General features: G+C 53.9%; 1 protein-coding gene across 1 annotated transcript in view; it reads left to right on the forward strand.

Moving 5' to 3' along the window:
• The window catches only part of LOC115909321 (ankyrin repeat and fibronectin type-III domain-containing protein 1-like), a 192,523-nt gene that overhangs the window by 13,115 nt on the left and 159,106 nt on the right, over positions 1-20,302 (forward strand). Inside the window, 2 exon segments of the mRNA XM_030958540.1 lie at positions 7,873-8,066; positions 14,082-14,299. Coding sequence (XP_030814400.1) covers positions 7,873-8,066; positions 14,082-14,299 — 412 coding nt within the window.

Genomic DNA, 20,302 nt, shown 5'->3' on the forward strand with positions numbered 1-20,302 from the left:
CAGAGCTGGACAAAAAGATTCTTTTAACGATGAAACCAACATACTTTTGAATGAATGAATGAATGAATGAATGGCAGTGTCTGGCTCCGATGTATTTCCTTATCCATTCACCAATTGGATTCCAGTGAGTGGTGAAATGGAGGCGTTGCTACAAAACACAGGCACAGCTCATAGTTTGTGAGTGCTGCCATGAAGGGTTTGTGTTTTCCACCTCGTTTCCCTGGGGATGGCTTTGCCCAGCTTGGCATGCTGGGATGGTGTCGTGGTGCCAGGGGTGAGTAGCAGCAGCAGCTCTTTAGCCCTGGGTAAATGCCTGGTGGGAGAGAGGCTGTGGGCAGTGGCTGGTGTGACACTGGCTGTCACACACCCAAGAACTCAGGGTGTGAGCATCTGCCACAAAAAGAACTTCTGGCCCTTTTCAGGGTCATTTGGTACTTGGCTCCCGATCTCCTGGGTGCTTGGAGCAGGGCTGGGCTTCAGGCACAGGGGGCTCATAGCAGGGAATGGTGCTGAATCCTCCTCCAGGCAGCTCTGAAATGTTTCCTGAGGGCTGTCCTCAACACAAGGGGTGTGTGACCCACCTGTCCTGCCCTCCCACACCCCTCCAAATCAAAGTGCAGTTTGTAGGGACAGCAGCAATTGCTCCCTGCATGCCAGTGGTGTTTAGTTCAGTGCTGGGGTGATGGCCCTGCTGCAGAGATGCTCTGCAAGTCGGAGAGGTGGCAGGAGAAGAAGCCTTTGGAAACCAGCTGGTGGAAATCATGATATTTACCAGCTCACAGCTGAGCCTGGGAAGGTATTTTTATAGCTTCACATGGTTGGTTTTCTCCTTTTCTGAACTTGCACACTGAATGCTGTTCTGGGTTTTGTTTTGCTTTGAAACTGTCTCACAGTCAGATGAAAGATGCTCTGTTTCAGCTCTCATTTTCCACTCTTCACACACATACACCAGCCAGCCAGAAAGGAAGGTGTTATGTTTGGGTGTTTTTGAATGCAAAAGAAAGATTTCTCAGTGATTTTCTCTGGCTTTGTCATCCACAGGGTCACTGGAAATAGTGCCAGTGACTCACGGGTTTGCTCACAGCTGATAAGGTTTGCAGAGCAAACTGGTGATTTGAACAGGTGAGGATGCCCTGCAAAGGCTCTGCTCTGCCAAAATCCTCAGGCTTTGGTTTCCAAGGCTACTCTCTGTGTTACCAGTTGACTTCTTCCTCTCATACACCTTCCCTAGGCTTCACCACTGCTCTGTGATCCCCTTAAACTGCATTCCCTCCCCTCCGTGGGGTCCTGCCACTGCTTTGGGTGTTGGACTGCACTGAAGCACATCCCAGGGGCTGCTGCCTCGTGCTTCTGATGCACAACAGCCTCCTGTGCTTCCCCTCTCCTCCTGCTGTTGCCTTCTCCTGCAGAGCCCCTTTGCAGAAACCAGCTGCAGGTGGATGTTGGCTTGTCTCCTGCTGCTCTTGGGGTGGGGATGGAGAAGATCCTTGCTCAAATCTCTGCTCAGCCCCGTGGCTCAGAGCAGAGCTCGCCCCCAGTGAGCACTGTGCACTCCTGGGGGGTCAGAGGCACAGTTGGGCTTTGGGGGCTGAGCCCAGCCTGGTGGAGTGTCCCAGGAATGAGTTCTGTGTCTGCCCTGGGCAGGGGCACACAGTGGGGTGAGGCACCATGGCAGGACAGGGTGAGTTCTGTGCCGTGGAGCTGAGCACTGTGGGGGAACCTCACAGAATCCCAGAAGGGTTTGGGTTGGAAGGAACCTTAAAGCCCATCTCATTCCACCCCCTGCCATGGCAGAGACACCTTCCACTGTCCCAGGCTGCTCCCAGCCCTGCCCAGCCTGGCCTTGGGCACTGCCAGGGATCCAGGGGCAGCCACAGCTGCTCTGGGCACCCTGTGCCAGAGCCTCAACAGCCCTCAGCCAATAATTTCTTCCCAGTATCCCATCTATCCCTACTGCCTGTACCTGTCACACCCAGCTGCATCTCCACAAGCTGTTTCAGGGATGGATGTGGGTGTTCTGTTGATTTGTTTCCATTTTGCAGCCATTGTTTGTGTTGCCATGGGGCTCAGGCTGTGCAGGAGGTGCACCCCCCTCCCCACACCCCACCTGCTTTTAGAGGGTGTTTAGTGGGTAATGGCTCCTCCTGGCTTGTAACATCTCTCATTTTCCTGAATCCAGCTAGAGCCCTTGCTGAGTTTTTAAGGTCAGGTTGCTAAGTTACACCTCCTTGGAGGAGTGGGCTGGGAAGTGAGTGAGCAGCCATAGGCTAGGAAGATCTGGGAGACCTGTCCCTCTGCAATAACTGCGCTCTCCTGGCCCCTATCCCTGCCACCCTCTCAGCCTGTACCACATTTAGCTGTTCTTCCCCCAACCTTCTGCTTTATCAACTTCCTTTGCTGGGTAGATTTAGTGAATTAATTAACTGAGGGGGTGGAGAAGCCCCCTCCATTACCTGTGGGATGCTGTGTGGTGCTGCAGGAGAAGCACTTTGTCTACTCTGTCTGTTTTTGATTTGAGTTTTGGGGCTGTGAGCTCTTTGTGTTGTCCCCCTTGGATCTTGGGAGTGGCCTCACGTGTCCCTCCCAGGGCCTATGGTTGTCACCAAGTCACAGTTCTGGGGCAGGTGGGCAAGGTCTGGAGTAGCTGCTGCCCTGCTGCTCTGCCCCTTTCCCTCCTTAGTTTCTCCCCAGGTTGAGCTCCTCTCCGTGCTGTGTTCCAGCAGCAGCCTGCCTCGGGGAAGGGATTAGCAGGGTGGGTGCTCAGGTTTGTGTCCCAGCTGCTGGGACTGGGTGCTGTGACAGCCTGAAGGCTCTCCTGGTCCCAGGAGTGGGACATCTCTGCAGGGTCAGCATCCTCAGGCATTTCCAGGACACATGCAGGAGTTTCCTTGCTGTGTTCCTGGGCAAATCATATAAATCAGTGAGGCTTACTGGGGTCCTTTTTGGGTTGTGAGAGCAGTGGGTTTAGGGTTATTTTCCCCTCCTGCTGCTCTCTCTGGTGCTGCTGAGCTTCTACTGGGGCTGCTGTGGTGACTCCCCCATCCTGCCCTGGGAAGCTGCAGACTCCACACTCCCTGGGTTGGGCTGGAAGTGCTCTCCAGAGAGCAGCTTCTCCCACACAGAGACGAGCTGGGAGGGGAGGCTGGAGATGAGTGCACTTTGTTCCCAGCTTGCAGGAGGGCTGCAGGAGCTGGCTTCTAATTTGCAGTAAACTTTTCTTTCTCCCTCCCTTCCCTTTATCTGAGCCCTTCCCCTGTCTTTCTTGGGTTGGAGAAGGACATCACCATGGGAAGGTCTGGAGATGAGTTCTGCTGGTTTTCCTGCCGTGCTGCTGGGTGTGTGGGGCTGTGGCCAGGCTGGGGGTGCTGGAGCAGCCTTGTCCCTGCCTGGCACAGTCATTCCTGCCCCACGGCTCTCCCTGGGGCTGGGGGCAGGGACCTGGCCCTGATGAGGTTCCCACATTTCCCCATCTGATTGTGGACTGGCAGTGGCAGAGCTGTCCCTGGGCTCCTGCCTGAGCTCTCACACCCAGCCAGGAGGATTTTTCCACCCCTGTCATGACTCGATTATGTGCTGTCCTTCCTACCCAAATGCCAAACGGCAGCTAAATATAGGCTGTAAAGTGTTGATTGTGGCTTTTCTAATTGAGCTTTACACTCCATCAGGGATTTTTACTAATGGGATGTGGCATCCTTGATAGCATCCAGCTGGGACGCCTGCTTGGGAAGCAGACGGAGATGCAATGTGACTTCCTGGTGCTGTCAGGTCCTGCCTGGCACTGGCTGCTGACAGCTCTGGAGCTGTGCACCAGCTCTGGCTTGGGCTGGGAGAGAGTTCATTTTCTTCCCAGAGCCGGTCCAGGGCTGTGTTTTGGGTTCAGGATGAGAACAGTGTTGATAACACGCTGCTGGTTTGGTTGTTGCTGGGAAATGCTTTCCCTAAGTCAAGGACTTTTCCATTTCCCATGCTCTGCCCGCCAGGAGGTGACAAGGACTGGGAGGGATATTCCAGACCATGGAATGTCATACCCAGTGTGGAATGTGGGGGTTGGCTGGGAGAGGCCTATTGCTGCTGAGGAACAGGCTGGGCTTTTTGGGCGGTGAGAGATTGTGCTGGGCAGCGCTTGTCTATCTGGGATTAAATTCCTCTCTCTCTTTTTCTTATCTCCATTTTTATTACAATAACAACAACAATAACAATAATGATAATAGTAATAATAATAATAATAATAATAACCATCACTAACAACTGTATTTCAATTATTACCTCAACTCATGATGTTTACTTTTCCCCAGTTCTCCTCCCCACCCCACCAGAGGGTTGGGATGAACGAGGGGCTGTGTGGTACTTATGTGCCAGCTGTGGTTCAACAATGACAAGTGGGATAGTAAATCCATGGAGCTGAATTGTGCTTGGGAATTTGAGCTCAGATTTCAGTGGTAAACAGGTTTCTAGTAGCTTTGCTTTTTCTGACAATATAAATCGCTGCCTGAAGATACATAGCTTGCAAATTACTTCTCTAACAGAGTGTATTTTTCTGTTTTATTCCCCATGTGACTCTTGTGAGTGGCCCTGTGAGCACAAAAGGAACGGGAGCACTAAAATGCTAATGGGGTTCTGCAGGTGATGGAGCTGTACACAGGTATCCTGGGATTTACATGCGCAGAAAAAGGAATGTTTTGAACTCATTTATGCAGCACAGTGATGTGTTAAGCTCTGTCCCTGTTGCCTTGTGCCAGTGAAATATGTTACAATGAGATGTACAAATGTTCTGCTGGAATGGAAACTGCTTGGGAAGCTAATTCTGGCTCTGTATCTCTTGGCACATCTTGTTTCCATGCTGATCCCACTGAAGCGTGGGGCCTGGGGTGGGCAGGATGGTGCTGAGTGCCTGGCACAGCTGAGGCACTGCTGCCCCGGGCAGTGCTGCCCCTGCCCAGCCCCAGAGAGCGGCAGCACCTGGGCAGGAGAGAGGATGTGATTGATTTATAGCAATGAACTGCTGACCTCATGGCAGCATGTGCTGCCAGCCCTGCTCTGTGCCCTGTGGGGCTGCCAGGGCTGCCTGGGCTTGCCCTCTGCCCCGGCCCCTGTGCCCAGGGCTGTGCCTGTCCCTGGGAGGTGCCTGCACAGCTGTGGCCCCACTCTGGCCCTGTGCCTGCTCTCCTGAGTGACACCAGACTGGCACCACTGGGAACTGCTGCTGTGTCTGGAATGGGAGTGCAGAGCTGTTGTGACAAACGTCTCAGTGACCGGCCAGCGCTGAGGGTCAGCAGCTTTGGCATGATAGACTCTGCCTGTGTGACTCTGAGCACTGGAGCATGAAATAGGATAAAATTTAGTGGTGGAACGTGCAGGGAGGCAGAGGGGCTGCCCTGCTGTCTGCATCAGGAGCTCAGGTCTGCATGGTCACCAGGCTGGAGCCCCTCTGCTCTGGAGCCAGGCTGGCAGAGCTGGGGGTGCTCACCTGGACAGGAGAAGGCTCCAGGGACACCTCAGAGCCCCTGCCAGGGCCTGAAGGGGCTCCAGGAAAGCTGGAGAGGGACTGGGGACAAGGGATGGAGGGACAGGACACAGGGAATGGCTCCCACTGCCAGAGGGCAGGGATGGATGGGATATTGGGAATTGGGAATTGTTCCCTGTGAGGGTGGGCAGGCCCTGGCACAGGGTGCCCAGAGCAGCTGGGGCTGCTCCTGGGTTGCTGGTTGTGTCCAAGGCCAGGCTGGACGGGGCTTGGAGCCACCTGGGACAGTGGAAGGTGTCCTGCACATGGCAGGAGGTGGAACAAGATGAGCTTTAAGGTTCCTTCCAACCTAAACCATCCTGGGATTCTGTGATGCTCCAGAATGAGTGGAAAAAGCTGAGTCTGAGAGAGAGGGAGGGCAATGAGGGGTGTGGAAACATCCATGGGGAAATAAAAGCTAATTTTGTGAGAGGAAACTGAAGGAATTTGCATTAATCAGCCTTGAAAAAGGCAGGCAGAAAGGGGCTCGGACTTCATTATAATGGAAATTAATAATGGGAGCAAATACCATAGAGGGGGGATAATTATTTAAGCTAAAGGTTAATATTGGCACAAGAACAAATGAGCATAAGCAGTAAAGAATTGAGTTTTAGATGGAAATTTGAATGATCTGTACCATTCATGATGAGATTTGCCCATGGCAGGGCGTTGGAATATGATCTCTAAGGTCCTTTCCAACCCAAAGCATTCTGTGGTTCTGGAACAGCCTTGGGGTGTACTGGGGAGCTCGTTTGGGCTCAGCTGTGGGTTCTGTGAAAGCAGGGGACAGGGGACAGCCTTGGGGTAACCTGAGCCCGGGACACCCCACAGCAGTGCTGGGCTCTGCTCCTTTAATGGCATTTCTGGGTTCCTTGGGGCAGCGCCAGGGCTGGTGTCATCCCCAGGAGGGCACCTGAGGAGCATCCCGTGGCCCTGGGCTGCCTCTGGGCTTTGGGACGTGCGGCTGTGCGTGGCCACCCTGACACAAGGGCTGTGTCCTGCTCACCCCGGCAGATTGGGAGCCCCAGCACCAAACTCAGTTGAGTTTTGACCTTGCAGAGACATTGAATTTATGTTTCTACATGTTCCATGGCACCCTGGGGACCTCAGCAGTCCCTTCCATGTGAGTTTGGCTCTCTGGAGTCTGGACCTTCCCTAGTACCTGTCCAGTGACCTGTTTTCTACCTCAAATCCCTTTCTGGTGCTGTGGATGTTGTTTAATGGGGGTTTCACTGTCTCAAATGAAATTTTTATCCCTTCAGTCTTGATTTCTTTATTTCATTAATTCGGATTATCTGGGAGTTTTGCAGTGGGCTGGGGTCTTGAATTCTTTTTGTGCTGGTTGTGCCTTGCACTCAAGATGTTAATCCTAATTACAGTACCTGGCCAGGGGAGAAGGCTTCACTGACACAGCAGCAGCTTTGCTAACAGAGGGTGCAGTGTGGTGCTGAGCCAGGTGTGCCCAGGTGGGCAAGAGGCCAGTGACACCTGGCCTGTACCAGCCATGGTGTGGCCACAGCCCCAGGGCAGTGACCATTCCCTGTGCTGGGCACTGCTGGGGCACCCCCAGCCCTGGGGTCAGTTCTGGGGCCCCTCATGACAAGACAGACATTATGGGGCTGGGGCATGTCCAGGGAAGGGGCTGGAGCACCAGGAGAGGCTGAGGGAGCTGGAAAGGGGCTCAGCCTGGAGAAAAGGAGGCTCAGGGGGGACCTTGTGGCTCTGCACAGCTCCTGACAGGAGGGGACAGCCGGGGGGGTCAGGCTCTGCTCCCAGGGAACAGGGACAGGACAAGGGGAAACAGCCCCAAGCTGTGCCAGGGGAGGGTTAGATTGGATCTTGGGGGAAATTTCTTCATGGAACAGCTGCCCAGGGCAATGGTGGAGTCACTGTTCCCAGAAGTGTTGAAAAGACCTGTGGATGTGGCACTTAGGGGCATGGTTTAGTGCTGGGGTAAGGGTTGGACTTACTGATCCTAGAGGGCTTTTACACCCTGAACAATTCCATGATTCCATGAAGGGCATAGCAATGCTCAGCCAGGGGCTGTGTGTGTGTCACAGAGGGGTCCTGGCCTGAGGGACTCCTCTCACCTCCTGAAAGCCCTGAGTCCTATCCCACCTCCTGAAAGCCCTGTGTCCTGTGCCAGCTCCTGAAAGCCCTGTGTCCTGTGCCACCTCCTGAAAGCCCTGTGTCCTGTCCCACCTCCTGAAAGCCCTGAGTCCTGTCCTACCTCCTGAAAGCCCTGTGTCCTGTCCGAGCTGCTGAAGGCCCCTGTCCTGTGTCCTGTGTCCTGTGTCCTGTGTCCTGTGTCCTGTGTCCTGTGTCCTTGTCCCAGCTGCTGAAGGCCCTGTCCCGCTGTGTCCCCGCAGGTCTCTGGACAGGAAGCTGCAGCGGCCGCTCCTGGGCAAGTCGCGGACGCTGCCCAGCATCCCGCAGTCACCGGTGCTGAGCCGGCTGCCCCTGCTCGAGCCCGCCGCCTACAGGGACGAGATGCCGGAGCAGAAGCCCTACAAGAAGCACTCGGCCTCCGAGCACCCGAAAGGCTGCACGGTCCCTTCTGCCGGTGAGTGCACCCGCCTGTCTGTGCCTACAGGATCCCAGCAAAGGTTTCCCGCTTCTCCAGGGGTACAAATCTGACTCCAGCCCACCTGGAGTTTATTCTGCTCTGAAAATAGCACTTCTTGGTGAACTTTTGGGGTTTTTGCCCCTGGTTGGGTCTTTCTTTGAGCTTGATACTTAAACCTCCCCATCCATCATATTATGCTGGTGAAAAAGAAGAGTAGGTTGTTGGAAGCCGCCCGAGGTGGAGGGGTGACGCTTGGAGCCTTCTGCCTGAGGGTGCTGGGGTGAGCTACCATCCTGGGGTCTCCTTGTCCAATGCCCAGGCCTAGGTGCCTCTTTCTTATTTCCCTTCAGGGCACTTGTAGCTGGTCTCCACCAGGAGCGGTGGCAGGAACATCATCGCTGTGCTCTTCACACAGCCCTGGCCTTGGAAATTTGCAAATGCTCCCAGCCTAGCACTGTGTTTTGGTCTTTGGGTCAGCCCTAAGGATTTTATAATGTTCTTCTACTCTCATGCTGATCCTGATGAAATACTAATATTGCTGGGCCAGCTGCTCTGAGCAAGTTTATTGGCAAAGCTGCTGATGGCCAAAGTGTTTCAGTGCTTTTGGTGCCAGCAGAATCACGCTGGGACTATAAAAGTGATGGGAAGGGGGATTATTAACACTGAAACAAAGATAAAGCCTGGAAACCAAGGCTGACAGTCCAGTGCTGAATAAAACCCTTATAAAACAGCTCCCTTCAAACAGCACCCTTGGATTTTTTTATTTTAATGGGTTTTTTTAAATTATGCCTCTCACAGTCAGATCCCCGTGTTGCTCAGCAGAGCAGCTGTCCAAACCCTGGATTAATTTTGATGCTTTGCATGCTGCATTTCATTTCCTGATGCTACTAATTCTCCCAAAGGTTGTGCACAGAGCAGATCTTTGCACACTGCTGAGCCCATCCTGCCACTCTTGTCGTGACAGAGCTCTGGGTGTGCTGCAGCACCTGAACCACTGCTTCCATGTGTGGGACCTGGGGGTTTTCCTTCAGCCCATTAAATTGTTAGAGTGGGTCTTGGAATGGGAGGAAACCTGTGGGAAAGCTGTGTAGCCTCCACCATGAAGGACATGGCATCCAGAGCTCCCTTGCACACCTGCAGGTCCCCATTTGCTGTGTTGGTGCTTCCAGGGAGCTGTGCTGGAGCTGAAGGACAGGAGTGGGAGGCTGGTGTAAGACTGTGGGGTGATGTTGCTGTGTCAGCCCCACTGCAAACACCTCGCCTTGTGCTGCAGACTCCTGCTGTCCTGGGAGTGCAGACAGGCTCGTGCTCTGTGGAACAGCTGTCCTGGAGCAAACCCCCTGCACACCCTCCCTGCACAGCAGGAATCATGGAAACTCTGAGTGCACCTAAGAAGTGTCTGAGATCTTCTTTTCCTCATGGCTGGAAGGGGCCCGGGATGCCAAGAGGAGCAGGAGTAGGAAAACCCTTGGAGACTGAAGGGCTCCCTCCACAGCCAGAGCAGTGGATGAATGAGTGTGCTGTTTTCAGTGCAGATTGTCCCACTTGGTTTTCCTGGCTCAATTAGGAACTGCTAATTATTTACTTATGAAGGCTGTCAGGATGATGTCCTGGAGGAGAAGAAGAAGAGATGCCACTGCTGGCAGGGTAGGACATTTGGACAGCACGAGGGGAATGGAGCAGTATGTGGTGCTGAAGGTTAACGAGCCCTGGGATGCTGACCAGGAATGCAGGATTCCTGTAAGGATTTATGAGCAAGAGCTGGGCTGCTGGGTATCGGGATGGAGGGAAGGTGGAACAGCTTGCGCAGAAAGCTGTGGCTGCCCATGGATCCCTGGAAGTGTCCAAGGCCAGGCTGGACAGGGCTTGGAGCAGCCTGGGATAGTGGAAGGTGTCCCTGCCCATGGCAGGGGCTGGAATGAGATGAGCTTTAAGGTCCCTTCCAGCCCAAACCATTTCATCATTCTTGGATAAGGTCCTTTCCCTAAAGAAGTGGTGAATTTGCTGTGAGCAGGTACTACTGCTCTCCATTCAAGGTGGGGGGACACAGGACCAAAACCAGCTCAGGAAGAGGCTCATGCACAGGGACATGGCAGGAGCAGGGCTGTCCTTGGGAGAGGTGATGAGCTCATCTTCAGGGAGAGCTCATAGCTCTGGAGAGGAACTGCACTCTGCTCACTGCTGTTTTGGGGGCCATGAGCAGAGGAATCACCAAGCAAGATGGAAGACATGATTATGTCTGGCATGGATGAGATGTGACATCCTCATCTGACCACTGGGACGTGTTCCTCAGCCTTTTCCTTTGTGTTCCATGGTTCCAATGTGTCAGCACTGGAGGAGGGATGTGCCCTGGCACTTGACGGGAGGTCACAGGAGGATGTCTTGCTGTGGCACCACAGCTCCTCTGCAGCTCCTTGTGAGGACACCAAGGTGCCTGGTGGGGAGCTGGGACCCTGAAGATGGGCAGAAGAGCTGAACCCGTGGCTGCTGAGCTTCCCAGAGCCCTTGTTTCCCTTCAAAACAACCTTCCACCTCATTCCATGAGCTCAGGAACTGGCTGGGCTGGTCAGCAGGTCTGGGTTTCCTGCTGGTCTGGTTTTGTTTTTCCCTGGCAGGACACCCATAACAGTACTGTGGTCAGCTGGGACAGGCTATGAGCTCTTCCTCTCCATCCTACATCCTTCAACTCCTTGCCTGGAGCAGCTCCAGGATTAACCCCACATCCTTATGGCTCCAAGCCCTGGAAAGGGGAAGACAAACACAAATGGGGCTTGATTGGACAGGGGACAGTGCCTGCCTTGTCCAAGCCATTATCCCTTGGATGTCACACTGCAGTCTGCCAGGAGGTCTCACACGTGCTGGTGGCACAGAGCAATGAGCTGCCTGTTGCTTCTTATCCCTTGTTCCCCTGTGAAGATTTAGGAGTGGGAGTGAGGAAAAGCCCTCCTTTTGCTCTCTCACCTCTTCCTTCTACATCAGGCAGGGGCTTCTTCTCAGCCTTTGGCCACTGCAGCAGCCCTCAGCTGCAGCCTGCACAGAAACTCCCTGCACGGTTTACATGCCTGGTCCCTTGCAGCTCCCTCCTCTTGTGCCTGGAAGGAGCAGACCACTCTGGAGCACTTCCCTGCCTCCCCCCTCCTTTGTCTGTCAGGCAACATGCAGAGCTCTTCAGGAGCTGGCTCCATGCCCTGCTGTGGATCTGAGAAGAAGTTAACTGGTAGCTTGGTTGGGGTGAGTTTATTGGGAATTGTGCCCATGGGAGGAAAATAGAGAAGCCACAAGGAAGCAGCTGGATTTGAGCTTAGACCAGGACCCTGGAATTAATTTTTCTTCTACTTGTAGAGGATGTACTGAAGAGGCACCGGGTCTCTGTCCTTGCTGTTCCCTCCATCCTTTGATGTGTGTCCTCCCCAGCACCTCAAATTCAGAAAGAAAAAAAGGTTTGCAGGAATTGTTATGGTCAAGCTCAGGGAGATGATCAGGAGATCTTCCAGAGGTGCTGATGCTGAGGGCACAGCTCTGAGTGGCAGAGGGGTGAGCAGCTCCAAGACACAAGAGCATGAGGATTGTTGGCCTCCGGTCTGTGGGCTTGCCTCTGTTCCTGGCATTTTCTCTCCAGGTTGGATGGGACCCAGAGCCACCTGATCTAGTGAGTGACATCCCTGCCTGTGGCAGGGGTTGGAACAAGATGAGCTTTTATTTCCCTTCCAGCCCAAACCAGTCTTTGATTCTCTGACTTCTTGATCTTCCCCTTCTGACCATTCTGGGCTTGATCATTGATTTACTTGTTTGGTAGCAGTCAGGACAAGCTCCAGCAGGTAGAAAAGCATTTTGGGGTGGACAAGGTCCTGTGGTGGCTCCCTCTGTGCAGGGAGGAAGGACCCAGTTTGGTGAGGATCACCCTTTGGGCAGGCCAGGGAGCGGCTGCCTCTGGTCCAGCTCCTGCTGGAGAACACAGCTCCTGTAGATGAGAGACAAGACCAAAAGCTGCAAAATCCTTGGGGAACAGGGATCAGTGAGAGCAGATGTGGCACAGCTGTTCTGTAGGATTTGAAACCCAACTCCTCGTCCGTGGGTGAGGTGCCCTGCACAGAGGTGTGGGTACAGCAGGTGAATCCTTTCCCTCATTCAGCACATGGCCTTGGCCCCCCTTGCTCAGGGCAGCAGGGCAGTGGGGGCTGTGTCTGGGTAAGCTCTGGGGCAGGGAGGGGACAGTCTTGAGGACACAGGATGGCACAGGCAGTGGCTGGGCCATCACAGGTGAGCCCGGGGACGGGTTCTCCTTTCATGTGTGGTTTCCCTGCGTGTCCCTCCTGTGTCAGTGTTCCTGCTGTGCACCCAGAGCGATGCTGTCTCACAATGGCAGTCTGGATCTGCCTCCGATTGACGTGTTTGTGCATGGAATAATCACAGCTTTCAAACAGCAGTTCCTGTGTTGTGTGAGGTGACATTTGGAGAGGAGCAGCAGCAGCTTATTAAATTGAAACTAGGGGAGAAAAAATCTACACGATGCTCGGAGTGCTGTGCTCTGGGTTGTCTCTTTCATGGAATGGTTTGGGTTTGAGTTGGAAGGGACTATCAAGATCATCTTGTTCCACGCCCTGTCCTGAGCAGAGACACCTCCCACTATCCCAGGTTGCTCCAAGCCCCATCCAGCCTGGCTTTGGACACTTCCAGGGATCCAGGGGCAGCCACAGCTTCTCTGGGCACCCTGTGCCAGGGCCTCCCCACCCTCACAAGGAACAATTCCTTCCCAATGTCCAATCTTATCCTGCCCTTTGGCAGTGTGTGTAGGTGATTCCTCTTCTGGTGGCTCGTAGTCCAACATATATCTCACCATATTCCATGTAAACCCCACAGCCTTGCTGGGTAAACTGGACTGCACTGCTGAACTGGGGCTTAGGGCCATTATCTGCTTTAAACCCCAGAAGTGTTTTGCTCCTCAGCCCTGGTGTAGCAGGATCATGGTTGTTCATGCTCGAAGGTGCTGGGTTTTTCAGAAATGAGAGGCGAAGGATGTTGCCTTGGTAAGGGCTGCAGGAGGGGGAGAGCCCCTGGAGGCAGTCCTGTGAGATGCCCTTTTGGGCTAATAATTGAGAAGGCTTCAAGATTGAGGCTTTTATTGATTGTCATGGCTTGAGCAGTGATTTTGACTGAGGGGAGGAGGGAGGGCAAGCTCCAGATGTAAAGAGGAGATTGGCAACAAAAAGCAGGCGACAATCTGAGCCGGAGGGAAAAAAGCGCAGCAGTGATATTCTGGAAACATCTCCTGTTGTTTTGTTGTTTTTTCCCTTTTGTTGCAATGAAATGTGGCCAGTCCTGCCCTGGGATCACCAGCCCTGCGTGGTGCCAACTGTGCTCTGCGACTGTCACCACTGTGGCAGTGTTAGTGAGGTTTGTCCCTGGGGCTCTCAGCCCTGCACTGCTGCATCCTGTTGCTGCTGGCGACGGGCAGGTGGAGAAGGGAGGTCTGGCTTCTGTCCTTCATGGGGCTGTTGATTTGCTGCTGGCTATGCCATAAAGTGTTTTGGGGTTTTTTTCTGTAGGAGAAGATGGCGGTAAATTCTTTTGTAATTTTTAACACTTGTTGATGCCGCATTTTTCTCATTCACAAATCAAGACTGGAAGGCCAGGTTGGACCAGAGTTGGAGCAACCTGATGAAGTGGAAAGTGTCCCTGCCCATGGCAGGGGGTTGGAAGGCGATGAGCTTTAAGCTTCCTTCCAACAAAAAGCATTCCATGATTCTAACTCTATTTGGCTGTTCCTGCCAGGAGATGGTGGGGACTGTGCATACCTGGGTGGGCAGGTTGAGTGCAGGGGCTGTTGCCTGGGGCAGGGGCTACGTGGGGATTTTTGGGAGGGACCTGCCGTCTAAGTTCCCAATGTCTGTACCCTGTGGGATGGGATGGGATGGATGTGGGATACCCACTGGGCATCCCCAGAGCTGGCTCAAGGGGTAGGACAGGTCTGGGTCACGCTCTGATGGGGACACTTCTCCTTCTCCTCGGCAGGGGAGGCCTGGCGGCTGGAGGATGACTGCTCGGAGCCCCCCAGGGCCCCCCAGCTGGGCACGGCCGTGGAGGACGCCCCGTTCAGCTACTTCCGCACGCGCTCCTTCTACATGAGGAAGAGCCTGTCTGTGGACAACCACCTGGGCTCCCTGAGCTACGCCGTGCACCCGGCTGAGAGCAAGGCCGAGCGCGTCAGGACCAAGCTGCGGCGGCAGTTCGTGAGTATCGGCCCCGGCCGCCCACGCTCGCACGCGCGCGGCTTCCCAAAAACACTGACATCTTGGAGAGCTATTTTTGTGCCCAACATTAGTAAAACAACAGAAAGAGAGGCTGCTCCAGAGTGGTGGAGCAGATGGCGGTGGCAGCTCAGCTTTGCCCAGCCTGTGACAGAGCCCCTCTCCTGGGGGTCCTGTCCCCCTGGCTCCGGGGGGCTCAGGGTGGCTGTGGCTCAGCCGGGTGAAGGGGCACAAGGGCCTGGACTCTGAGCACTGCTGTCCAAAGCATGGAACAAGGCTGAAAGGAGGAAATGAGTTTTCCTGTCCTTGGCTTCACCTCTGTGAGGAACTGCACCTTTCCGAGGTTTGTCAGGGGCCAGCAGTGAGGGACTGGGGCAACAAGGAGCCAGCACCGAGTCCCTGGGGCAGCTCAGAGCTTCCTGGCCCTTGGGAGCTCCTGGTGGCAGGACAGCAGGGATGCAGCAGGGCTGCACCGCAGCTGTGGCAGCCTCTGATCAATGTTTAATGGGCTCTGCCTCTTCTCTCTTGCAGAGACACCAAACCCCCGGGCTCGGATGTCCTTCCCCCGCCTCGTTAGCGGCTCGGGGTTGTAATGAGGGCTCAGGTGCCGCGGGGATGAGAAGCACTCGGTGTTGATTGGCAATGGCTGAGAGAGCCAGTACAATGGGAATGGAGCAGGGAATGGGCTGAGGCTGCACAGCTCACCTGCCCCAAGCTGTGCACAGGCTTCCTCTGCCCCAGAGGAAGGGCTGGTCCCTCTGGGGTTGCACTGGGGGTTTCTCCTGGTGCACCTGGGCACTGTGGGTCTGGGAGCTCACCCTCCCTCTTGTGCCTGCATTGTTGGATGTAGCCACTGCTTCTGCCCCTGGGAGGGCAGCTCCGGTCTCAGAGCGTGCTGGGGACAGCAGTGAGGGCTGTGGGTGAGTCTGTGGGAGCTGTCACAGTCCCAGCACTGCCAGTGAACCTTCTCTGTGGGAACTGCTGCCTCGGGCTCAGGAAGCACTTGAAACCTCAGGGATGGTGATGGGCACAAGAGGAGGGGGCACCTGATGAGCTGCTGAAAGATGCTGGAGGTGTTTAAGATGAGACGGCCTTGCTGTGGGGTAAGGAATTGTCTGCTTTTTCTGTCTGCCTGGATCTGTGACTCCAAGCTGTACCCAGGAGGGACAGGAGGGCACTGAGATGTTGGGGACCATTGTCTTTCGGGGCTGTTTTTCCAGTATCTCTGTGGGACCTGTTCCCCACAGCCTCTGTGCTGCAGTGGAGATGGTCACAAAAGGTGTGGGAGCACTTGGGTTTTAAGCACAGTGTCCTGGTACCTGCAGAGAGCTGTGTTCTGCCCTTCCTGTGGGCAGCCCCTGTCCCTCCCTGCTCGGTGCCATGCCAGCACCTCTCTGTGCTGTCTGTGGCCAGTTTGATTTGGCCTTTGACTTACTCAGGTTTTGGGGACCTTTAGCTTTCCTTGGTGTACCCACAGAGCTGGCTGGCTGTCAAGGAAGAGAGCAGGTTTTCTGTGGGATGTGGGGGTTTTTTCCATGCTGAATAATTTCGGGCTCGTTCCAACATAAAAGTTGCTGTAGACTCAGCCATGGGCTCTGACCTTGGGAGACCTGCTGAGAAAATCAGACTCATCCTACTTGGAAAGGGCTTCCAGAGGGCCCTTCAGCAGTGGCACAAAGTGTGGAGGAAGGAGAACTGGCAGTGCATGGCTGACGCTTGGGCCAGGACAGGACCAGCATTCCCAGCACAGCCCAGAGCCAGGTTTGTAAGTTCAAAGCAGAGATCCTGCCAAGCTGAGGAAATGATTTCCAAGGACAGTTCTGGGCTCTGTGTGCTCCCATGGCTGGGTTAGTTAGTTTCCATCTCTGTGCTGGAGCTGTTGCAGCTTCCCCTGGGCTCGTGCTGTGCCCTGGCCCTGCGTGACACCGGCACTGCCCAGCCCTGGCTGGGGAGGAATCGCTGCCAGGTGGGATCTGCTCTCCTCATGCATGGCACAGCACGCACAGGAGGGAGCACGATTTGCCATATCACAGTGGCTCATCTTTTAGGAAGAAGCTGGATTCATTTTTCTGGGCTGTTGCACTTCCCCAGCCTGTAATGACGATTTCTGGCTTTGCTCTTTCTGTGCTGACAATCTGAGCCACCTTTGCAGCTGCTTGGCTTGCTTTTAAATTTCCCCAAAAATAGAATTTTGGGAATTGCTGAGATAGGGGAGAGGGTCTTGAGGCTTTGGGTGGGACAGAGCAGGGTGGATGGTGACAGGGCAGACCTGCTGCCCACATGCACCCAGTGCTGTGTGGCCACCTCACATCCATGTGATTAGGTGCTGCCTAACGAAGGCTTTGTGCTGGTCATGGGCACCTGAGCTTGTCCAAGGGAGAATTTGCTATAATTTATGTGAAAATACTGGAATCTGGCTTCCCTGCTCCCCTGGCCATGACATGCTAGATGCTGCCAGGGCTGCCGAAGCATCTTCCAGTGCAGAGGGAGCACCTGCAAATCCAGCCTGGCCCCACAGTCCCAGAGCAGCCGCTCCTTCTGTGCCTGCCTGAGGCCAGCACACCTGCCTTCCTCCCAGAGCACTGGGGAGGGTGGGATTTCTCCTGCCATGTCACTAGTGGCATTTGTCTGCAGTCCTACTCTGCTGTGTGATGGATCTGCACGTACAGATTACTGGAATTTGCATAATTTGAATTTTAAATGAATTCCAATTTTTGCGATTGTCAGAACGAGTTTTCTTTCTAATAAGCCTTTCCTTTTAACTCCTCCAAGGCCTGTAGTGCTGTCAGCATTCCTGCCTCGGAGACAGGGGAGCGGCTGATTGCTTTTGACATCTGTCTCTCACTCAGATCCCCTGCCTTGTCCCAGTCACTCCAGCTGTGACAGAGACAGCGACCATGGCCAGGCTGGGACTGTGCTCTGAGACCTTGGGCATGTTGTCTGGGGTCACTTGGTGATGGCCAAGGGACTGTTTTGGTTTTGTGCCCAGCTGGCTCCTGAGATGGGCAGCAGGAGCAGGGATGGGACCTTCTGCAGTGTCCCTTGCTGGGGGAAGAGAAGTGAGACATGGCTGAGCTACAGACTGTGCTGATCTCCTTGCCTTCACTGGAAAACTGGTCATTAAAGGCAGAATTAACCCTGTTTAACTCAGCATTAACCTTATGGAGCATTAAAAGAGGTCACGAGGGCTGAGTCACTCTCTGTGGTGGTTGCTGGGACAGTCAGTGCAGATTGCAGCAGGGCTCTGAGGGAATTGTGCTCTTCCCTTTCCCCCATGGGAATTTCAAGTTCTCTGTATCTAGGCCAGTCGTTCTGGCATTGCCCACTCATTTTGTGGTGTTATGGCACAGACCCTGCTGCCTCTGAGGAGAAGGAGCCAGCAGGGGCCAGGGTCCCACAGGCTGACCCAGCTTGGTTTGAGGTCTCTACCCTGGCCCCTCTGCTGCTCTGAAATGATGTGCTGCTCTCTGAGCATTGCAGAGGAGGCACCCAGTTTGTGCAGGGGAGATGGAGGAGAGCAGCCCTTGGCATTGCCATGGCATCCCTGGTGCTGCCCCAGCTGCCCGGACACTTCTGCTCACTGTAGTTCCTGCAGGTTTCAAGTAGGTGACTCGAGGTTGTATTGCTTTCCTGCCTCTGCACTAATTAATTTTACTCTGTATTCTCATGCACTAATTTATTTTTTAAATTATTATTATTTGTGTATGGTATTTTTCCAGGCAGTGATTCTGATATGAATTGTCTGTGCCCTGCAGGAAACACTTAGACTCTGTTTGTCTTGGGAGTTCTACAGATAAGTTGAGCAGAGGAAATCCCTGCCTGACAAAGCAATGATGACAGAGACAAGGTGGATTGGGATAGCAGAGCCTGGGAAGGGAGGCAGTGAGGGGAGGAACTCACTGTGTGGCAGAGACGTGGTCACACGTGGTGCTCACTGGAGTCACTGACAGCGCCTGGGCTGGCACCAGCTGACAGGTACCTGTCCAGGTTTTCCTATTCCAGTGAATCCTGATCAACCCAGAAATGCCTCCTGTCCCTGCTGGTCACTGCAGTGATGTTGAGGAGTGCAGAAACTGCCTTACCCCAGAGCAGCACCAGTCCATGGGGTGTGATTGTCCTGGTCTGGGTTTTGGGTGCCACATGAGCTGCAGCCAAGGTAGGACCTTGGTAAAACCCACGTGTGCATTATCCCAATGGTTTGGTCTCATTCCTAAGTGTGCAGGGACCTCCCCAGATCTGCTGGGTGCAGCCAGGAGATATCTCTGGGGTGATGCTTATGGTGACAGCAAGGTCATGTTCCCCTGCCATGATCCCTCTGGTCCAGTGGAATCCCTCCTCTCTCTGTGCTGGTGGTGCCTCTCTCCTTGCTGTATTTTATTGGGTTCTGTTCTGACACTGCTAACCATGCATTCCCATACCTGATTTCAGAAGGGATCAGCAAGCTGACAGAAGATTCCTGGCTGTGTCTGGAGTTCAGTGTGATAAAAATAGAGTCATAGAATCATATAATCCTAGGGTGGTTTGGTTTGGAAGGAACCCTAAAAACTATCTCATCCCAACCCCTGCCATGGGCAGGGACACCTTCCACTACACCAGGTTGCTCCAAGCCCTGGCCTTGGACACTGCCAGGGATCCAGGGGCTTCTCTGTGTTGAAAAAATGACCAAGTGAGAGCAGGTCAGCTGTGCTTGGTGAGGAGGTGGAGCAGAGCAATGAGAGTCATCCTGGAGCTCCACACAGACCGCCTCAGCTCCCAGAGCAGAGTGGCAGTGACTGCCTGAGGGAGGTAATTGCAAAGGCAGGTGATGTTTGAGCTCTGTGCATCACTCCTGTGCCCAGCCCCTCTTCCCCACATTGCTCACTTGCTGACGGTTGTTCACAGAGTGCTCAACAGAAAAACCCAAACCTTATAAATAATGTGTTGCTGGAGCCAGAGAGCGACTCATTCCCTGGAGAGCAGTCCCTGGGAGCTGGGAAGAGGCTCCCTGTGAATCACCCCACTTTGCAAATTAGTGTGGGAGTGAACAGGCACAGCAAAGCTCGAAACCCAAACGTACCCGGCTCATTTCTCTGGTGAACGGGGTTTTATTTACAACAGCAGCTTGTGACGTCCCAGCTGGTGCTTTGTGGTGTCTGTAGGAAAGCAGGGCTGGCTCAGGAGGAGCACAGCGTGCTGTGGGACTGCTCTCAGCATTCCCACACAAAGGGAGATGTCTCCTGTGGGAGGAATTGGGAAGCAGAAGAGCGGTTTGTGGGGAATGCTGCGGGCCATGCTGGTAGAGAGGGGTTCTGCTGGGCTTGGGGACAGTGTGACACATCCCACTTTGTCAAAGCCAGGCTGGGACCAGGTGGCTGTGACAGTGAGAATGAGCTGGGGTGGGTGAGGCCTCTCCTGTTTGCTGTGAGAGGTGGGCCCAGTGCTGGGAAGCTTTAAGGCACAGGAATCTAAAATTAACACCCAGAAGATGTGGGATCCTGAGCTTGAAGCTGGAAGGGGTTTGTTGCTGAGGACCAGACTTGGGGTTTGATTTCAGTGCTGTCATTGCAGGGTGGGTGCTAGTGAGACTGATGTGTCATTTCCCAAGAAAATATGCAGGCTGGCTTTGGTCCTAACCTGGGCCTTTCTGTCGAGTTTTATCTTCTTTTTGCCAGGGTCAGGATTAAATGTGTCAGATGGTATTTCTTGTTGGGACTCAGATGTTTATCAGTTCTTATCTCTGTCACAGTCTCACAAACCCTGAGTTCTGCAGCACTTCACTTTAACAAACTAAAAATGGAGCCCCATCTCTCTCTTACAAGGCCTTTTAAGGATAAACTGTCCAATTGAGAAAATGACACCTAAATTATTTTTACTTTTTATCCAATAACCAACCACCTGTGGCCCGAAATGCAGGCTTTTTTATCCAATTACGCAAAACCACCCAAACTCATGGAGAAGAAGGTGAAGAAGAAGGACCAGCCTCTGCCCTAAAACCTCCATCTTGCT

The sequence above is a fragment of the Camarhynchus parvulus genome, chromosome 14 (assembly GCF_901933205.1).
Source record: "Camarhynchus parvulus chromosome 14, STF_HiC, whole genome shotgun sequence".
Classification (NCBI taxonomy): Eukaryota; Metazoa; Chordata; class Aves; order Passeriformes; family Thraupidae; genus Camarhynchus; species Camarhynchus parvulus.